The 19,667-nt window shown below is 39.3% G+C and overlaps 1 protein-coding gene across 5 annotated transcripts in view; it reads left to right on the forward strand.

Annotated features, from left to right (window-relative positions):
- PDLIM5 (PDZ and LIM domain 5) overlaps positions 1 to 19,667 on the forward strand; it is a 127,016-nt gene that overhangs the window by 55,509 nt on the left and 51,840 nt on the right. For 4 of the 5 annotated variants that reach the window (XM_066548059.1, XM_066548060.1, XM_066548062.1 and 1 more), the window contains exons 4-5: positions 15,205 to 15,247; positions 16,505 to 16,872. In XM_066548059.1, the coding sequence (XP_066404156.1) occupies positions 15,205 to 15,247; positions 16,505 to 16,872 (411 nt within the window). The remainder of the gene's footprint in view (positions 1 to 15,204; positions 15,248 to 16,504; positions 16,873 to 19,667) is intronic. The other variant, XM_066548061.1, reaches the window with a different exon arrangement.

Raw genomic sequence — 19,667 nt, forward strand, 5'->3', positions numbered from 1 at the left:
CGTACTGGGCTAAATATAATGTATAACAGGTTTTGCAAGTACTAAAATGTGTAATATTTTCCATTCAAGGCCTCTCAAGTACTGAAATTTTTAAGTGTGCCTGCTGTCAATACTGATCTTGGAGACGATTGACTGAAAGAGTTGCCAGTTATCTCCTTTCCAAGTCTTGGCAGGAAGGTGATGACTGGACAAGTCAGTCATTTTCCACAAAATCTTCTTAACTCATAAGTGACTGCTCCGTTTACTTGAGATTAAGTGAACACTGGACTAATATTTGTGTGTTGCATCTCTTGGAGCTGCCTATAAAGAGAGCAGTTTTGAATAACTTAATTACATAGAGAGTATGGTTATGGGATTTTTGTATCTTTTGCAGTTGGCTGAAGGTAGCTGGAGAAGAAAGCTCCTAGTGCAATTTCAGCAAGTTGGAGCAAGGGCAGATGGAAGTTTCCCTTGTGGTAGGGCTGCTAGACTCAGGTGGCACAGTACTGTGAAGAGGGGCTTACATGGAACTTGGGGCAAATTCAAGTTTCAGCACAACTCAGATAAACAACACTGTGGTTTAAAAACAACAACAATAAAGAAAAAAATCAATATGAAATCTCAGTTACCATATAGAGGGTATTTTGGCAGGAAATGAAACTAGGGAGAAAAGAATTAGATGTTTCATATAAGTGGCACTTTTAGCCACTTTCATGAAAAGATGTTAGGGTTCGGTTTTATTTAGGATCCAGATAATTTCAGTATATCTTATGTCAATTAATAAAATCTGTGAGTCACTTTCTTTCTTTTAGTCAGAAAGAAATGATCCTTACTTACATTAGCCACTAAGATTAGCCACTTTTGCAATACACTATGTAGTTGTTGCTTACAAAACCTATGGTATCCAACACATTGAGGTGAGTGGAAGTAGAATCAATTCCATGTTATTGTTGATAATTTAAAAGCTGGTGAGTGGTGTTGGGGGGAAGGTCAGGGAAGTCATGAACTGGTTGAATCTGGTAGATTTATCTTGGTAGGAAGGATGGATTCATAATTTAGATGTCTGTTTCTTTTTTATACTAGAAAGGACAAATGTATTTTGGGATAATGTATGGTTATAAAGTTTTGAATTCCTCTTGATGTGGAGGAAAAAAGGGTTCTTTATTTAATGGGAAAGACACAATCTGCTATAAAAGATAATGGAGCTTGAGGCATTTATCAGCCTTCCTGGAGAAACATAATACCTTGCAGGGCTGGACCTGAACTGCTTCTGCTATCAACAAGTAATTAGCAGACAGAGCACATTGTTGATCAAGAACTGACTAAAGGACACTCTGAAACTATTCCTTCTGGTTGCTTTTTCTTTCTTTGCAGAAGAGAGATGAAAAAGATTGTAAATCGTTTGCGGGTTTTTGTGAGGATGTTATTTTTATTTTTATTTAAATTTAATATTTATTTTTATTTTAAAATTGCACCTTTTATTTTGATCAGTATGGTTTTCTTGGCTGAGGAAGAAGGAGGAGTTTTTTTGCCTCCCATACATTAGCCTTAGAGAATGACCCTTTGTTAATAATAGCTGCACACTGTGGGTGAGGCCAAAAGGAAGTATGAGGGCAAGCAAACTTTAGATATTTACTCTTGACTATCCTTTTCATTGTATAATTCTCCCCAGTGATTTTATTCATGAAAATGTGAAGAATTCATCCGATTCTTCTCATGATGCACCATGTTCCTGCTGTTTGGTTTTGTATTTTTTTAAACTCCATGGAAAACTTGTCTCATGATTAGTCACTGAATTAAATTACCTCTTGACATTTTCAGCATTTGTTTTCCTGCCTGTCAGTCTGAGTGGGGTTTGCTTGTTTGTGGTGCTTTTGTTTGTTTCTTTTAAGTGCTCTTCCTAAAGAGGGGTCTGTCAGACTTAGCTGCTACATGTGTAGGTAAGTAAAAAAGGAAGTAGGAGATACAGAGCATGTCATTAATGGTGTAATGCTATTCCCTGCCTTAGATCACTGTAGATTGCTCATGGTCAGGCAGAGAGGCAAAAGGAAAAACTGGCAAAAATGGGCAGGACCCAGGTGATCAGATTTCTGTGATGGTAGATATGGAAGTCTTTCAGTGTGGGATTAGAGAGTTCTTGTAGTCAGTCATTTCAAACGCTGTGCTTCTTGGACTGGTTGAGCCTGTAGGAAAGTTTTGGGTAGGTGAGGACCAGCCCTGGTGAGAGCTCTCCAAAAATCAGGCTTTGTGCATATGGCTGCTGGAGTGAAGATGATTATGGAACATCACCTATGGAGACCAGAGGGTGGCTGGCACTATTTTCTTGGTTTCCAAACCATGGTAGCCCAAACCTTGTGTAAACACACAATATTTTTCAGGACTGTGTAGAAATGTTTCCTCATTTTTGCAAAAGACTGCAGAAATTTTAAGTCTTTCACGAGTCAGTGACTTATTTTCCTCCTTGTTTGTGGATGTTTCCTCTTGAAGATAGCAATTGGGCCAAGAAAAATTGTATTGGTCATTGGTCTGCTTAACGTAAATGTGTTATTAAGAGATGTCTGAACAGTTGAGCTTTTCATCTTTGTCCAAAGAGATCACTCAAGAAGTGCATGCCTAAAAATTTATGCCTTTCCATGCCTAAAGATTCTTGTAGGAAGCAGCTGAGACCCATGACTTTATTTGCCATGAAAAGATGCCTTCAGGTAGTAGAATGTGAAGTTGCACTTTTCCCCATGGCTTGCTAAGACAATATCTTTTAGTAAAGCAGCATCCATATAAAAATAATTTGGATGATCACAACAGCCTCCAACTGTTTGTAACCAATATTTTCTGCAGTCAGTGAGCCACTGCTTTCAAAGCTCTTATATTTCAGGTAAATAATTAAAATGTTCTCCCCATAACTGTTGGATTTTTTTGGTTTTTTTTTTTGTGATCATTGAAACAGTGTGTAAGTTCTTCCATGTGACTGGTGGGCATTTGCCATTCACGCTCTCAAGTAAAACCGCTCTACCCATTTCTGGTTTAACCTGTGTAACCCATACAAATACCTTTCTGAAAGTTCAGGGGCTCATTAGCTAGCATGTAAATTGGGATGCCATTGACCTTGCATATTTCTTTAAAGCTGTGTCTCTAGTTATTTAGTGAAAGACTCAAAGAAACAATCTGAAGTTGGCCACAGTTTATCTTCACTTCTTAAAATAGCACAGATACCTCAGTGGCATGATCTTTGGTGACATTTTAATTCTATTGGCACACTTTGAAATCGCCAGCTGGGACATCACAGGCAGACATCAGTTTTGAAGCCTTTCAGATACCATCTAAATGCCAAGCTTTTGAGTAGTAAAATAAAGCATTTATATATAGATTAAACACACAGTAATCAGAATTGCAACACATGTCAGTAATTGTGAACAGCTGCATCAGAGCAATGCAGCTGTTAAAACTCCTTCATGCCCCAGATTACATGTATTTGGTCCAAATTACTCATGGGTATAAATGCGTGCTTTTGGGGTGGGATACAGAGAGTCATTTGGGATGCTTTCATTTGCTGAAATCAGTCCCTGATTATATTTTATTAAGAGAGTGCATGATATAAGGAGGCTCACAGACATGTCTGAAAATAAGCTAACACAGATTTTGCAGAGCAAACAAATGCCACTGTAAGTGTTGCATGGTGCTTGTGTGTCTAATATGCTGCAGTTCTGCTGCCTCTCTTCAGGCCTTAGCTGGATCTGCAAAACACACAGTGCTGCTACACAAGTACCTTATCATGGAATGTCTGGGCTTGGAAAGGATCTTAAAGATCTGGCTCCAAGCTCTGTAATGAATTTTCCTCATATCCAGTCTAAAACTAGTCTCTTTCAGTTTAAGGCCTTTACCTTTGTAGACAGTTCCTCACCATTTTTCTAGTAGGCTTCCTTCAGCTATTGAAAGGCTGCAGTAAGGCCACTCTGGAACCTTCTCTTCTCCAGGCTGAATAACCCAACTCTCTCAGCCTTTCCTCATAGGAGAGATGCTCCATCCCTCTGATTGTCTTGGTGACCCTCCTCTGGACCCAATCCCTGTCCATGTCTTTCCTGTGCTGGGACCCCAGAGCTGATGCAGCTCTGCCCTTGGGGTCTGAGCAGAGCAGAGGGGCAGAATCCCCTCCCTCCCCTGCTGCCCACACTGCTCTGGATGCAGCCCAGGACGTGTTTGGCTCTCTGGGCTGCAGGCATGTGTTGCCACCTCATGTCCAGCATAACATGGTAGCAAACCATTTGCAAAATGGAAACGAGAATGCCAGGAGTGCTCTCGCCTCTGCTTTCATCCCAGTATGCAGCTATAAAAACAATTTGTAGTAACAGCAAATGTTATTCTGTGCCTGTTGCTGAGACATGTTTTGTGCCAGTGAATGTTTGAGGACTGGAACATGAAGTTGACAAAATTCTTTCACTGTGATGGAAACCAGTCTTGTCATTGTTGTTGTCATCATGCTGCCTTGTGTCTTGTTTTTCCCTTGGCGTTTTTATTAGAGGAAGTTTTCAGCAGCTTCTGATTCAGCTGCAGAAAGTTATGTCCTACAAAGGAGACCAAGAGCAAAGCTGTCAAGGTCTCAAGCTAGGAAATACAGGAGAAGCCTGTATTGGTGTGGGGAGCTTTGCTTTGGAAGTCTGATGTGCTTTGCGTGCACTGTAATTTCCTAAGGAACGCAACAACACAGATCTGGTTTTGACTGTGCTAGTAATTTACAAAGACCCTGATTAAAAGCTTCCTGAGAATTGCATAACTGTACTGTCTGTAGTGCTTTGGGACACTGATCTTTTATTTTTTGTTTCTTCTCTATACTAGTTACGTAAGGATAAGTGTTTTTAGAAAGATCTCAGAAACTCAGTGAAACAATGATCCTCTGCAAACATTAGGCTGAGCTTTCTTGCTGATGCTTTTAGGGTCTTGTGCTAGGGTTAAGTCAAATGTCCATCAAATTCAACAGTCTAGTGAGACTGCCAGAAAGATAGTGAGCTTGAAGAAATTTGACCCAAGTCCAAAAGTATTCTGATCAAAAAGTTTTTAAAGTCCTGTTGGTTTACTTGCCAGAACCTGAAGTAGCCTTGGGATCTGGCAGTTGCTCGGCAGTAATGCGTCAGCAGTGGTGCTTCCTGCGCTCCTGGCCAAGTCCAGATAAATGGAAAAGCTTGCATTTTGGAAAGTTTAAACGTTTCTTAAAATATTACTCTCCTTATCTTCGAATTTGAATAGCATGTGAATATATTTGAGAGAGACACTTTTGTCCCCTTTTTCAGAAAGTGGGGTGGGGTGGATTGTATTTGGTGTTATCTGGACTGTGGGACATGCTTGATAGTGTTTATTTAAAATCTCCTGAAAATTGACAGGAACAACCTTAAGAATAGGAAAATTATTTTCACTATTTTTTCTACTCTGGGTTCCTAGTGGGTCAAAATATGATAAAGTATGGGTAGCTTACCTGACCTAAGGATGCCCAAGTTCATTTTATCTCAGGCAGCTGTGTAATCTGTGTCCTTTTTTCCTTCATAAACACTCATCTCATTATTTGGGTGCCATGAATAATGTTACTTGTCTCTATTTACACTTTTGTTTTCCCACTGCAGACTACGCCCCACACCTGTTGCTTTCCTTTGAAAAACACATCTCTCCAACATGCATGGTTTATGATGCTAACTTGCAGGCATTCTTTAATTATAAAAGGATACGTGGTGATCTGTCAAGGGACAGTTGTCTCTAAATGGATTAAAAGAAGCTTACATGGTTTATATATGGGCTATGCCCTTCATATGCTGAAAATAGTTCAAGTTAGCCTGAGCTGGCCACATAGTGTATTTAGTACCTATGCAGGTAACTGGTTATTTTCCTAAGCTCAGATAGTTAGTTTTGCACCTCTGTGTATGTGGGATGTAAAGAACAGGGAAAAAACCCTTAGAGAATTAAGTGAACTGACAAGTGTTGTTAGATAAACTGTTCCCAAGCTTCAGCGCGCAGGAAAGAATGAGACACTGATTAAATAAAACCTGTCCTCTGCCATGCAAGTTCTCAGCTGTTGAGAATCAAAATTTTAGTGTCCTGACTCATCAGCTCTTGCCACCTTCCTCTAGTAAACAGTAAAATGAGAATAAATTAATGATTGGCTGTTTGGAAAATAAATGTCTTCCTGAAAGATAGCGATAGGGTCATGAAAGCATAGCAGTATAAGGAAGATGGGGTGTTCGGTAATGCTGGGAAAAACAGACAGGTTTTCAGGTATAAAGTATTTTCTAGAGGTCTGAAAAACTGCTAAATACAAATTGGGTAACACCACTGTGAGTTAAACTAGATATGTATCTGTTGCACCACCTCATGTCAAAGTGAGTGGTAGCTGCAGAGTTGAGTGTCCAAGTACGAGCTGAATTTCACAGCTGCACTGTTTTAAGGGCTTTTTTCCACACAATTTTTTGAATAATTACTGCCTTTAATAAATTCCAGGATATTGTCAGTAGAAAGTCATGTCTGTGGCACAAAACCCTATGAGGTAATAAAAACACATACTGTGCCTGTCAAATATTACTCACTTCGGCTATGAGGCAAGATGAAAGTAATGTTTGCAGCATTGTGGCAGATCTCAACAGGCTTTGTGATGATCAGATGTTTTCCATCAGTGATTAGCTGCCCACAAAAGCAACTCTAATTCTTATGCTGTAAGTGTGCTGTGACTGTTACCCACTAAGTATTTTGAGCTGAGAAAATGAAAGGTATTTTTTTTCAAAAACTAGATGGTGGGAAAGGAAAACTTCATAGTTAGTGAGATCAGTTGGAGTCAGGTGGGCTTATTAATTTTTTTCTTCTTGCATGATTGTTGCAAACAGCCGAAGAATAACAGCACTTTGCTTTATGCACCTTCACTTAATAATTGGGTCCTTGGACAATTTATTGACTGCTGGAATGAGCTGTTAAAGGTCTCTGCTGCTTTCTTGCTTAGCTTTTGCAGAAAACAAAATAATTTCCAGCTGCAGCACATAGTGTGACAGCTCATCTTTGACTTCTCTCTCCCTTGAAGGCATGATGAGACGTGTTGGACAGGTTAACTTGAGGTCTTGATACACAGTTGAAAGGAAAGGAAAATACAAGAAAACTGCCAAACTGAAGTGTTAGATATCTAGAACTATAGTAGACAGCTATGTTGAGACATAAATAGCTTTTCTCAGCATGTTAGACCTGTAATACATGCTGCTAAGCCAATGACCTTAAATCTATAACCATATAAACAATACATGGAAATGATAAAGTGCAAGAAAAGCAAGTCTGTAGTGGAAAAGTTAACAGCTTCTGGCAAGTGCATGCTCATTAAATGGATACAGTAATAATTCTGGCATGTGGTTTTTAGTGCTTCAGCTGTGCTACCCACAGCCAGTGCTACCTGTGGTGGTTTTCCCTTTGGGAATGGCCTGTGGGAGCCCCCCAAACATCTGCTGCAATGAGGGCTAGCTCAGGTGTGTGCTGGTATTACATTAGGTCGTTGGTTGGAGACAGCAATGACAGGATTCTGAGGATCTTGTGGCAAACAACTGGGTTTATTGTTAGGCACTCCCTTTTATAGAGGGGTTCAGAATTCCTGCGCATGGATAACTGATTGGTTGGGGTCTCTGCACCCCCAGCTTGCTGGCCAATGCTATGCCTGCATTTAGGATTGAATGGGATTGGCTGGTGGTCCTCTCTTTGGGTACAAATCTATCTTAGCATTGCTCACCTGGGGACTTTGACGCTGTTGAGTCAGGGATGGATGAAATGACTCCATGGTTCAGAAGGTGAAAAAGAGATCCTTTATTAAGAGGTGGTGTCCTTTTATAACCAGGATGGCTAAGGTGAAATCTGATTGATCTCAAAGTAAAAACCTTTCACAGTATTGAACTATGAATAGCACCCTCTGAAGGTACATATCTATAAACAACATGAACAGAAAGAGAGATAATAATTGTTTTCATTCTTCTTCTCTAAGTTTCCTAGGCCTGAAGCCTGGGAGAATTCTCTTCGACTGAACTGAGAATCTCCACAGGACTTGTTTATTTATTTTCTATAATGAACTGGGCTTAGCCGAATTGGATTTCTGTTTACGACCAGATTTATATGTCCAGCTACAGACCAGCTGGCTGCAGAGTCCCTGTGGTGGGAAGGCCCCTGACAGCCTTTGTCACACTTTGCCAGTCAGGTCTTGTGCTTGTGCACCTTCAGGATGAGTATTCGTCCCTTGCTCTGGGGTGTTATGGGAGGGAAGAGAGGTGTCTGAGAGGCTGAGAGAGAAAGAAAATTGACTGGTTTGCTGGTGGGTCCCACTGAGAAGTCAGACGAAAGCTTAATGGTATTCCTGACCTTAATGGGAAATAACTGAACCCATAGCGTGTCCTATTAAAACAAGCATGAGTTTATCCTTTCAAAAATAGATTATCATTATCTTTCTTTCTGGGTGACTACTGCCATGTCCCTGGCTTTTCTGGAGCAGTTGTTTCCAACAGCCATGCAGTTGTGGTAGGCTCTCCACATGTCTGCATATTGTAGTTAGGATGATGCACAGCTTGAAACACCACAGATGGAAATTCAAAAGCTGAATTATTAGGTTGCTCATATTGTTCCTTGTATCACCTGAAGTCAGGAAGAAGCAGGAGGTGGTAAGACAGCTGGGATTTTGCCAGACTTTTAGAATCTGAGTGGGTGACACTGCTTCCCATGCTGCTGACCTAGTGAAGGACAGGGCTCTTTGCTGTTGCTGCCTGACACCTCAGAAAGAGTTTTCATCCCATTTGGATAATTACACTTCCACTGTCCTTCTCAGACTTCCTGGAAGTGATAAATGGGTGAGCTGCTTTGTAGAGGAGAGGTGTTCTTAGTTCCCAGAAGAAGTAAAATATAAACTAACAGCTCTCTAAATTGCCAGATTCTTCATTTGAGGAAAAAATGCTCATTCCCACACACGTACTTAAGGGAAAAAAATAAAAACCAAATAAGGACATGCTGGGGATTGGGGAGCTGTTTGTGGTGAAATTCCAGTTAAAATAGATATGACTACACTTTCGAGTTTATTTAAACAAAGGAGGTAATTTAAAAGGAGGTAATTTAAACATTAGTCACCATATTGTGAAAAGCACTGGCAAAAATAATTCAGTGCTTAGTTTTGAATTTTTAAAATTATTACTTAGATTTGATGACAGACTGAAGTCAATGTGAAGCTGAGCCCTCTTTTTAAGGGTTTTGGAGGACCGACTAGATCTGAATTTATTAAGACCGATGCTTTTCTTTAAGATGTCTGTTTTTAAAAGGTAGCTTGCTGTGTTAAAATTACTATCTAATAAGCACTAATAAAGAAAATCAAACGTGTAAATTATAGTTTATTAGAAAACCAGATTTAATTGTTTTATATTGTCACTTGCACTGAGCTGTTATGTCAATACTATTACTTAGCAAGACAGCTTTAGGAAGGCTTAAAGAAAAGAAAAATGTAGGTATAGCAAGGCATAACTGATAAAAATCATTTTGATTATTTAGACATACTGAGCTGCCACGTGTATCTAGGCTGCTTTATGACTTTTCTAAGACAACTGGCAGCAATCTGCTGTACAGGATTCTCAGGCATTGGCCATACTTGGTACTGGGGGTGCTTTACCTGTCCAGGCTTTAACTGGGGGAGTCATGGACAGCTGTGTACAGATGTGCTCTCCTAGTCAGGGCTAGCCATAAATGGGAACTCCAGATTGCTAAACTTTCTGCCTTCCTGGAAGCAAAAAACATGTTTTTAAAAACCTCTGACAGAAGGTAAGTGAGATAAATTCCGTGGTATTTTTTCCTTAGCTTTTTGTTTGGTTTTGGTTTTGCTGTAATAGAATAAAATATTATCTGCCTGCACTTAAATTCTCTTTACAAATGTATTGGTAGGGTTGCCACAGACCACAGGAATGAGACTATGAGGAGTAGTTGTCTTTGGGAGGTCTTAAAAACAACTAAGCCTTTGTGGGTAGGAATACCAGAGCAGAGGGCAGCCTTTTTCTTTCCTAAAATATCAGCACTGTTTATTTTAACACATAATGATGAAATCACAAACCTTATTTAAATTTAAGAGGAGAGACCTAAATTTGATTTGGCCAACTATCAAGCAGCCAGAAAAGCAAGAACATAACTTTTCTTTATTTTACCTGACCTAGTGCTTCATTGTGCCCTGGTGTGCTGGGGGAGGCACACTATGAGGATGTGAAGTATGCTATAGTGTAAACCAAATTAACACACGTTCTTTTAATTTATCCCCTTTTAAACTTAGGGAAAGTGTAGCATCTGTTGAGAGTGACTCTCAAACTAGCTCTGTTCTAGTGCCCAACCACCTCTGGGTGCTGCAGCACTGACATTTCCGTTGTTTGATTGTAATTAACACTATTTGTCATAATTTGGTACGTTCAACTAAATGTAAGCTAGCACAATAAACTAGAAGAAAGGGAATGACTGATGAAATAAAATGTTGACAGCCATCTCTTAGCAACCACAATGACCAGAGTACAGATTTGAAACCATTGCTGTTTCTTAAGGCAAAAAGCAAAGAAATCTCTTTTTTTTTGCAGTGACTGCAATAGATTACAATTTTCATTGAGTTCTACTTAATGATAATCTTGCTGCCTCTGCTTTTCCATGTGTTGGGCTCTGAACAGGTTTGCTATCTCAAAGCCACAGATGCTTGCCCTGGCAAGATTGCTGAAGTGCTGATGTACCAAGTGATGTTGCCTGGGGCAGTGTGTGCTTCTATAAAACTGTGAGAAACACAGTTGTATGTTTTTGTACTAATGTATGCAAGGAAACCATTTCTGGAGGGTGTGTAAGTTGCAACAAGAAGCAAGCTCAACAATTTTCCTGTTCTTCTATTGTTGTGAGCCAGAGCAAAATTGCTAAGAAATATTATGTCTGTGAGGGAGAAAGGGCTTGTGTTTAAGGAATAAAATAAATATATTTGGATTGTTCCTTTTTCTGTGCTTTAAATTATGTCTATGTTTGTTTTTATTCAGATAACCCCTAGTGAAAGTCATGGCTTGTTATATATGTTAAATGCTTTCTGCTTCTCATCTTTGTTCTACGAGTTGGCTAATTTACAGAAAGAAAATTTATTTAGCTTTCTCCCCTGTCAGTTGAAGTAAAATTAAGATAACCAACAGAACTGCAGACTACAGTGGCAAGACCATGAAAAATTCAGGTTTTCAGAAGAAAGATCTGACCAGTGGCTTTTCAAGGATGTAGCATCTGCTGCCAAAATTTGTCTCCTGATGATTCACCAGCTAGGAAGAAGGAGTTAGTTTTGAAAATTGGAAGGGCAGGATGTGAGACAGGAAGGGAATCCTTCCTCTTTTCCATCCTTCTGTTAGAAAGGTTCAGTTCAGAACAACAAAGTTCAGAGGAAGTTTTCCATCATTGACTTCATTTGGTGGACTTGGCAGTGTTAGGTTTATGGCTTGGTTCCATCTTAAAGACCTTTTTCAACCTGGATGATTCTATTACTCACTGAAGGTGCTGCACCTTCTTGTTGTATTTTTCACAAGAGTTTGAACAATCCTTCTGGTTGCAGAAATACCAAAACAGCAAACACAGCAGCTATATTAGTACCAGAGTTGTGTGTTCCCCTTGTTTATAGAAGGGCTCATATAAGCACAGTTACCTTCTTGTGACTTCCCCTTCATCTGCTTTTCAAGTTATGGGTACGTTATAGTCCCCTGACTAAGGGGGTTTAAATGGGTGGGGGATGATGGGGCTTTAAATGGCGTTCAGTAGAGACAGCTCTGACGTGTTCTTTGGATTCCAGGTTCAATGAAGATTTAGCGGTTTAGTGGCTGAGGGTTTGCTTCCATAATGTTGATTATTGAGATAACAGTGTTGCCATTGATGAGCGGTCTTTGGAGGTGGTGTATCAAATTGTACTCACTGCAGTAGCATGAAGAACTGTAGTTTTAGCTTTAATAGTGTGTTTTTCCACTTACTGGTAACTATAGAAGGATTCTGTCAAAATGCTTGTGTCTTTTTTTTTTTTTTAACTGGGTGAAATACTTGGAAAATGAATGCATAATAGGAGAATTTAAAGAATGAATAGTTTTTGCTGGGCCTACTGCTTACAGTCAAGAGTGGACTAATTCATTTTCCTAATAAGGCTGCTCTGGAAGTTGGAATGTTTTGAATTACATTAAATGTCATGAAAGTATTCATCAGAGAGGATTGTCTTGTGGTATGTTTATACAGCAAATTTAATCATGTTTGGTCAAAATGAGCTGTTTACACAAGCTAAATATAGCTGTTTTTTTTTCCTCTAATAAAAAAGAAATTACTGATGTAGAAGCTGTGCAAAAAATCGTACACTTTGATTTTCAGTAATAGTTTGTCAGTAAGCAATGACTGCAGCGTCTGTTTTTGTTGTTTATAATAATTCTTATGAAGTTTGATACAGCAATCATTTGCCAAGGTCTTTTGTGTGAGTTGTTTATAATAAGCCTAGATACTGAGCTCTTATGTCTTTGGTTTGTTTGTATGTTATTGAAAGTATTGCATAAACTAATATGCTGAACTGCTAGTTTTAAATCATTCAGAAAATACCATGCTTCAAGCCATCCTGCTTTCTAGTAAGTAGTAACAGGGCAAGTGTGTCATCTCACTCTGAAAACCTTTATCATCAGTTATTCATGCATTCAATGGGACCAAACCTGCATGAAATCCTAATATGTTTAATTGCTAGGTGGCAAGTGAAGTGCTAACAGCTAAGGAATACGCATGATTCTGCAGTTTAATTACTTTTTGGCTGTGCAGTTCAGTGGTATCTATGGAAATGTTATGGGAAATAGCCCTGAAGGAAGAATTTTCTTAAATGTGTGTGTTGGATGTGTTTTCCTTTTCAATTTAAGTGTGCATTTCCTTTTGTACTGTCTTGTCTAACCACCACACATTTTTCACATTATGATCTTGGTGGCTCAGTTTGCTGGGTGAGCATTTTCCTTTTACAATATGGGATAAATCACAGATTTTTTAGTCTGATTATGGGCTGAAGTCAACAAGGCCAAGTTAAACTCTTTTAAGTATGTCTGGGGCACACAATTGATGTCCTTGGTTCAAGTATGTTTGTGGGGAAAATGTTGTCTGTCTGTTTGAAAGGAACATCATGAACATTTTCGTTATCAAGATTTTTTCCCCCCACCCTTTTTTTTCTTTTTGTATGATATTTTTGAAGATGAATTTTGAAAAGTATGTCTTCCAGTCGTCTGGTAATAGTGGCATAAAATAATTTTTGCTCAGCGCTGTGTTGATGAGTATAGAGGCAGTGTAATCCATTGCAAGCTCAAATTTTGTTATTGTGTAAAAAACAAAGAAAAATAAATATGTTCCTTTTATGTGACTTAAACAAAAGTCCAGCTTTAGCGAAGGGAAGATTTTTTTCTCAAGTGTGAAATATGGTAGTTGGCTTGAATAGTCAGTATCTTCCTAATTCTTCCTGTTGGTCCAGCTTAATAGATACATAACACATTTCCAGTTACTGTATTAAAAATGAACAAGTGTACCTAAGGTAGAGACGGTCTTAAAAAAGACAGAAATGTTTCCATATGTATTGGCATTATTTTCTCCCTTCTTGTCGCTTTTGTTGCTGCAAATTGACAACTCTGCAATTTGGAGTGATTAATGATGCACCCCAGTGCTGTGGAAGGCCAAAGGTCAGGCTTTCATAGGCTGCACACTCTGTGGGAAAGGGGAGAAGGGACCTGTTCCCCAGAGCAGACAAAACCCTCTCTCTGTTGAGAATTGCTGTTGATGTGGACATAATGTGTGTCGGCAGCCGTGCACGAGTGAGGAAGGCCAAGTGCAGAACATCATCTTCTCATGCTATGCATTTTTTCCTTTATTTTTTCTTTCTTTTTAATTTTTTTCCTCCCTCCTGTCAGCATGGCACCTGGATTATATATATTTCCCTATTTGGAAGGTAGATACTGATTCTGCATCAGGATTCCTGTTCATGGGATCTGATGAGGCCTGAGGGCCAAATGACTTTGAGGGAAGGAATAAACATTGTGAACAAAATAGTTAAGGGGAAGAAAAAAGAGGACAAAATGGAAAATAAAAAAAGAGTTGTTAAAGGTAACAAGTGTGCCTAATTCAATTGTAGCTATCCATGCTTTTCTGGTAAAAACTGAAAAGCTGGTTTATATAGTAGAAGTGGTTTTAAAATTGTAGCCTCTGTAAGCTGATTTCCAGTTAAATTAACATTTTTCCCTCCCTAGCAAATTGTCTTTTGGAAATAAGAACCCAGCTGCAGTTTTCCAAACCTGTATTCAGAAGATGTGTCAAAAATCCAATTTTCTATGAGAACAGCATGAAAACACTCAAGTGTACCAGCAGCAATGTTTGCAAACAAAATATTAGTGTATCAGATTTTTTGCTGGGTTTTTAATATTTTTTTATTTTAGTGCATGTGTGTGTATTTTTGCATATAAGTAAGTATATGCAAATCTGAAAAAAAACCACCCAATTGAATGAGATGTTTTACCTGTAACATGTTGCCATTTCAATTTAGATATAACAAAATCTCTCAATTCTTTATCTACTTAATCCTTTTCATTGCCATACTTCCTTTCCTTCCCACCCCCCCAAAGTAGTCTCAATGTGCCCATTGTTTGGGAGAAATTTTTTTTGACATCTACTATAGAATTGTGGTGACAATAATCTTATTTTTTGAAAACCAGAGACTGTGTAAAAAGCTTTATATTATTTAACTTGCCAAGTTCTTTGGGAGGATTTGTGTTATTCTAAAAGGAAGTGCTCTGTTTTAGGCCTGTGTATGGGCTATGCACTATTTAAAATATAAATACTGATAGACTGATTATTGACGAGAGCTGTGGAATTACTTGACAGTTTCTTGTGAAAGAATGAAGAACAGAAAGCAGATTGGAGTTGAAGTCTGAAGTGATGATATAAAATTATGAGTTTATAAATCTAATAGTACTTAATGCTAGATGCTAGACTTCTAACATTGTATCTGAAATTAATTCAGTTCAGTTTTGCCTTTTTGTTGCATTAACAACAGTGTTGTAGATTTAACTTGAATACTTCTTGTTTCCTTTAGAGGAAACAAAATTAAATATTTTATGTATGTATGGGTGGATGTGGTGAGTAGAAGAGTGAAATGCTTAAGCATTAAAGAATTAGTTTTTTACGTTTATGTTTGTTTCTCTTTTCCAGAGTGACTTCTATACAAAAACCTGATCATTTTCATGTGACAAAGGTATGTTCATCATCAGAACCAAGAAATGTAGCATGTGGCACTAACTGTTACCCATCTGTCAAACCCTGTTGAGGATAAGCACTGGCATTCAGACTTTCAGTATAACATGTTTGTTTTCCATGTGTTACATTGAGAGTACTGAATCATTTGGATCTTTGATTATTTTTTTCCCCCTCCTGAAAAAGAATAGAGAGACCTGGAAATGATTATCAAAAAGAAAAAAAAAAGGTGAATAAATATTATTTTCCAATTCTTGGAACCTTTTTTTTTAAAGATTTTGCTAGTGTTTTCCCTCTGTACCTAAGAGAGAAACAAGCAGGTAGAATTTTTTCAGCACTGATTTTTAAAATTCTTTGTGGAAATTTGTTTATTTCAATGGACACTGAAATCTTTTCTGGTATTTGAGAGAAACCTATCCAAATACTACAATTTCAGAGAACAAGTCCCCTCACGTTCCTTAAAGCCCTGGACAATTACTTGTTCTTGAGTTCTTCTAATTTTTTATTCTATGCAACAGTTTCAAAACCCTCTTTCTGATAAAAATGCTGTTTGCAAGCTTGGAAATACCTATAAATAGCCTGTACTTGAAAAGCCTCTCCAGTGGACATAATTAATGTGTAGTATATTACTGTTCTGCTGACCATGACCTTTAAAGGCCCCGGTTTGGGGACAACAATGTTAAAACATAGTTCCCAGCACAAAACCCCAAGCAAACAAAAAAATCAGATTTCTTGAGTGTATTATCTGGCATGGGTGTGTGGAGACATTGGGGAGTATCAGTGTGCTCTCATTCTGCTCTTAAAGGTCTTAGCAGCAGATCAGTGTGTGAACACTTGCACATTCCATATTTGTGTATGGGGAATGTGCATATCTCAAATTGGGTTTGAGACATGGAGTGTGGATTTTTCTACAAAGCTCTGGTTTTTCCCACATGACTTACCCTCTGGGTTTTGCAACAGAGCGGTTTTTCAGTTTCTTGTGAGTTTGATTTGTGGAGTGTCTGTTTTGGATATGCCAAGAGGAGCTAGCGTTGTGGAATTCCATATTGATTGTGCATGTTGGGATCATTCCCTCTCCTGAGATGCACGGCTCAGGTTGTTTTCCCATACATTTGGCTGCACTCTTGGTAAAGCTTGCTTCTGTGCTTCACGCCAGGTGGGTCATCTGCCCCAAGAGCAGCTAAAAATCCCTGCTGAGGAATGTGCATGCGTTTGGCGTGGTTTTGTGTGTCTCTGTTTTGTTTTTCATCCCACATAGGCAGAACCTACCGAAGTAGTTAAGCCTGTGCCCATTGCCTCTGCTGTTGCACCCAAAGCCACTGCCACAGCCAGCGTGGCTTTCAATAAGACACCGAGGCCGTTTGGAGCTGTAACCTCCTCCAAGGTCACCTCCATCCCATCACCGTCCTCCGCCTTCACGCCGGCGCAGGCGTCGGCCGCGTGTGCCCCGCCCGGAGTGCATGCTAACGCCAAGCCTAACGCTGAGCCCTGGCCGCCTGCGCCGGCCGCTCCTAAACCTGCAGTTCCTGTCCCACGGCAGCACGGTGCCGACGGCGCCCAGGACGCAGCCGAGGGGCCGCGACGAGGAGGCAGAGAGAACCAGGGGGAGAGTAAACAGCAAAATGGGTAGGTGGGATTTCTTTTTTTGCTGTGAGGGTCTTTCCTCACAGGAAAAAAGCCGGGCTTGTTTGAGGGCCAAGGAAAACGCAGCTCAGAGGAGTTGTTTACTCCTCAGAAATTATTTTAGAAGTGATGCTTCAGAGGGCCCCAGCTAGACTTTTGGTGATGGTTTTTCTCACGAGTGACATGTCAGTTTATAGAGTGTCACGGCTAAATTGAACAAGGACCGTGGAATGCTTTACATGATGTGTTCTATCACCACGTTCTGGACCTTACAACAAGCCTGGTGTTAATTTCAATGTCCAATCTCACTGTGTATTTTGACACCCAATACAGTGACTGAAAGCAGCAGGCACTCAAAAATGCAGAGCAGTCTGTCAAGAAGGATCAGTGGGTTCTGTGATGGCTGGGAATGAGACACTCTGGAAGAACAACCGTGACCCTGGCAGAACCAGTAGAAAAAGGTCCCAGAAAGGAGGCAAAGAGACAGATATCTCACTAATTCTCTGCACAACACAGGAGAAGCTTTAAGATGTTTTCTAGGAAGCTGATGGGGTTAAGCGGGTTTTTTGCAGTGCTATAATATAAATACCTCAACTTTAAATTTGACCTTCACCCCAAACAAGCTATGCAGATTTAAAACATGAGTAATTTCCTTATTCAGGTAATTGTTTATGTGGAAGTGGGCATCAGAGACTGAACATTTAAGGGACTGTTAGAGACATAAAAGGCTTTATCTAGTGTAGCATCTGACTAGTAAACAATAGATTAGTAAACAAAATTGAGCCCACCAGCAGTCCTGGGAACTCAGACCTGCAGCAAGATTTTGCCTGGGGTTGCTTTGGACTCTCCCAGAAATTCCTGGGCAGAGTTTGGGAGCTGTAGCACCTCAGGGACTGGTTCCCAGTGCCTGCTGTGCTTGGGTGAGAGGAGGAGGCTGGGCATGAGCAGTCCCATGCCAGTTGGCCTCTGTGACCAGCAGCTGAATTAAGTAATAAAAAGGGCAGGATTGGAACTGTAGGTTTCTCTTCAGTTTTAAGAATGTGAAACCTGGGCTTAAAAGCTAAAAGCTGTGGTTACTATTTCCCATCCCACAAAAGAAAGGGGCTGGAAGAATAGGCCTTGTGCCTCTCTTCTCTGATATTCTCTCAGTATAGAAAGTATATGAAGAACCCTACAGAGAGGTAAAAATCCATGCTAACTAAAATACTGACTAAATTGCAGTTTCAGTTGAGTTTCTTATGGGGTAAAAAAAACCTACTTCTTTAGGTACTTACTCCCTTTATGTTGTAGTATGAATATTTTCCATGTGTGGACTCATAATGCAGCCCGTATGCATTTTATATTGCACTGTAGCCATGGTGAACTTCCAGCCCTTTCTTAAACAGATGATGGCAGGAATCCACTCTGCAAAAAGTGAGTTCAAATTGAGAGATCCCAAGGACTTGCTCACTGCTGGTGCAGTTGTTGAATAAACTTGGCAAACCCTCTCTTATCTTTCCAGGAATACTGTTTTAGCAAATAACTGTGTAAGGAGTATTCAAAAGCAGCAATTAGTACTGAAAAAGAGGAACAATAGCAACAAAATTAAGTCTCCTGGAAGGAAGTGCTGCAGGCACAGAGTAAGCACTTTACAATCAAGATGGGATGACTGGGTGAGCACTGCTATGTGCCCTACCTCACTTAGAGGATGAATAATACATCAAGGAGGATGAATAATCACAGTTGAGAGGTGAAGAAATCCCTGTCTCACTGTCAGCCTTGCAGATCTAGTTTAGAAAAGTTTGAAAACATTTCAGAATTGTAAAAACCTAATTTATTTTGCAGTCCTTCTTACAATATTGTGTTTGGGCTGGCTAAGTGTCCTGCAGTCCTAAAACAAAAACAAGTGGACAAACCCACTAAGGTGGTTATATTGGTCTGCTGCAACACTACTTAATTTTACCTATAAAAGTTAAGTTTCTGCAATGATGTCTGAATATCTCCCAATTGAAAATGGTATCAATGACATCTATAAACTATTGCAAACATTGAAGTTTGGAATAATTGATCAGTCTGAAATGAATTCCATTTTGTTTCTGTGGCTTGTTTGATTCATTTTCTCAAAACATGCAAAAAACTAACTTGTACGTTGTTCATAGATGGCACTGCTTAGCAAATGCAGTTCTCTAGACATGCACCTTGTTATACTCACAATTTCCTCCCTTCCTCTTGGCTTCCGTCAAAAAACATTCAGGATATAAACTATTTGACTTCAGAATGGGAAAGGAAGTTTAATTTCCCTTGTTTAGTTCTGCCTTAGAAAGCAAGAAATTTGCCTTCACTAGCCTATGTGCATTTGCACTTTTATCAAGACCTTTTTGCCTGCTCTTGCATGAAGATGTGCCTGCTGCTTAGAACAGGTAAGATGTGCACAGTCTTCACTCAGTTAAAGTTCAGCTGGGCTAAAATTTTCTCTTACAGGTTCTCTTGATGTTTGTAAGTTTGATTTATGTGATATAGGGCTTTACCAGAGCTTGGATTTGGAAACTCCTGTACTATTTTAAGAAGCAAAGAATTAATTAACACATCAAATACTTTTTTTTTTCCCTTGCAGATAGCAGCAGTGACAAAGTTAGTATCAACAGCACTGGACTTGAATTATGGTTATTTTCCTATTGGAATAACCAGCATGTATTCTGGTTTTGCAAAATTTCAGCTCTTACAGAGCTGCATATTTAAATTTTGCAAACAGCTTCAGCTTTTCTCAGTGTAATACATTATTTTATCTGCATTGGACATGAAGTGACTTTGCTTTCCAC

This window comes from Molothrus aeneus, chromosome 4 (genome assembly GCF_037042795.1).
Source record: "Molothrus aeneus isolate 106 chromosome 4, BPBGC_Maene_1.0, whole genome shotgun sequence".
NCBI lineage: Eukaryota > Metazoa > Chordata > Aves > Passeriformes > Icteridae > Molothrus > Molothrus aeneus.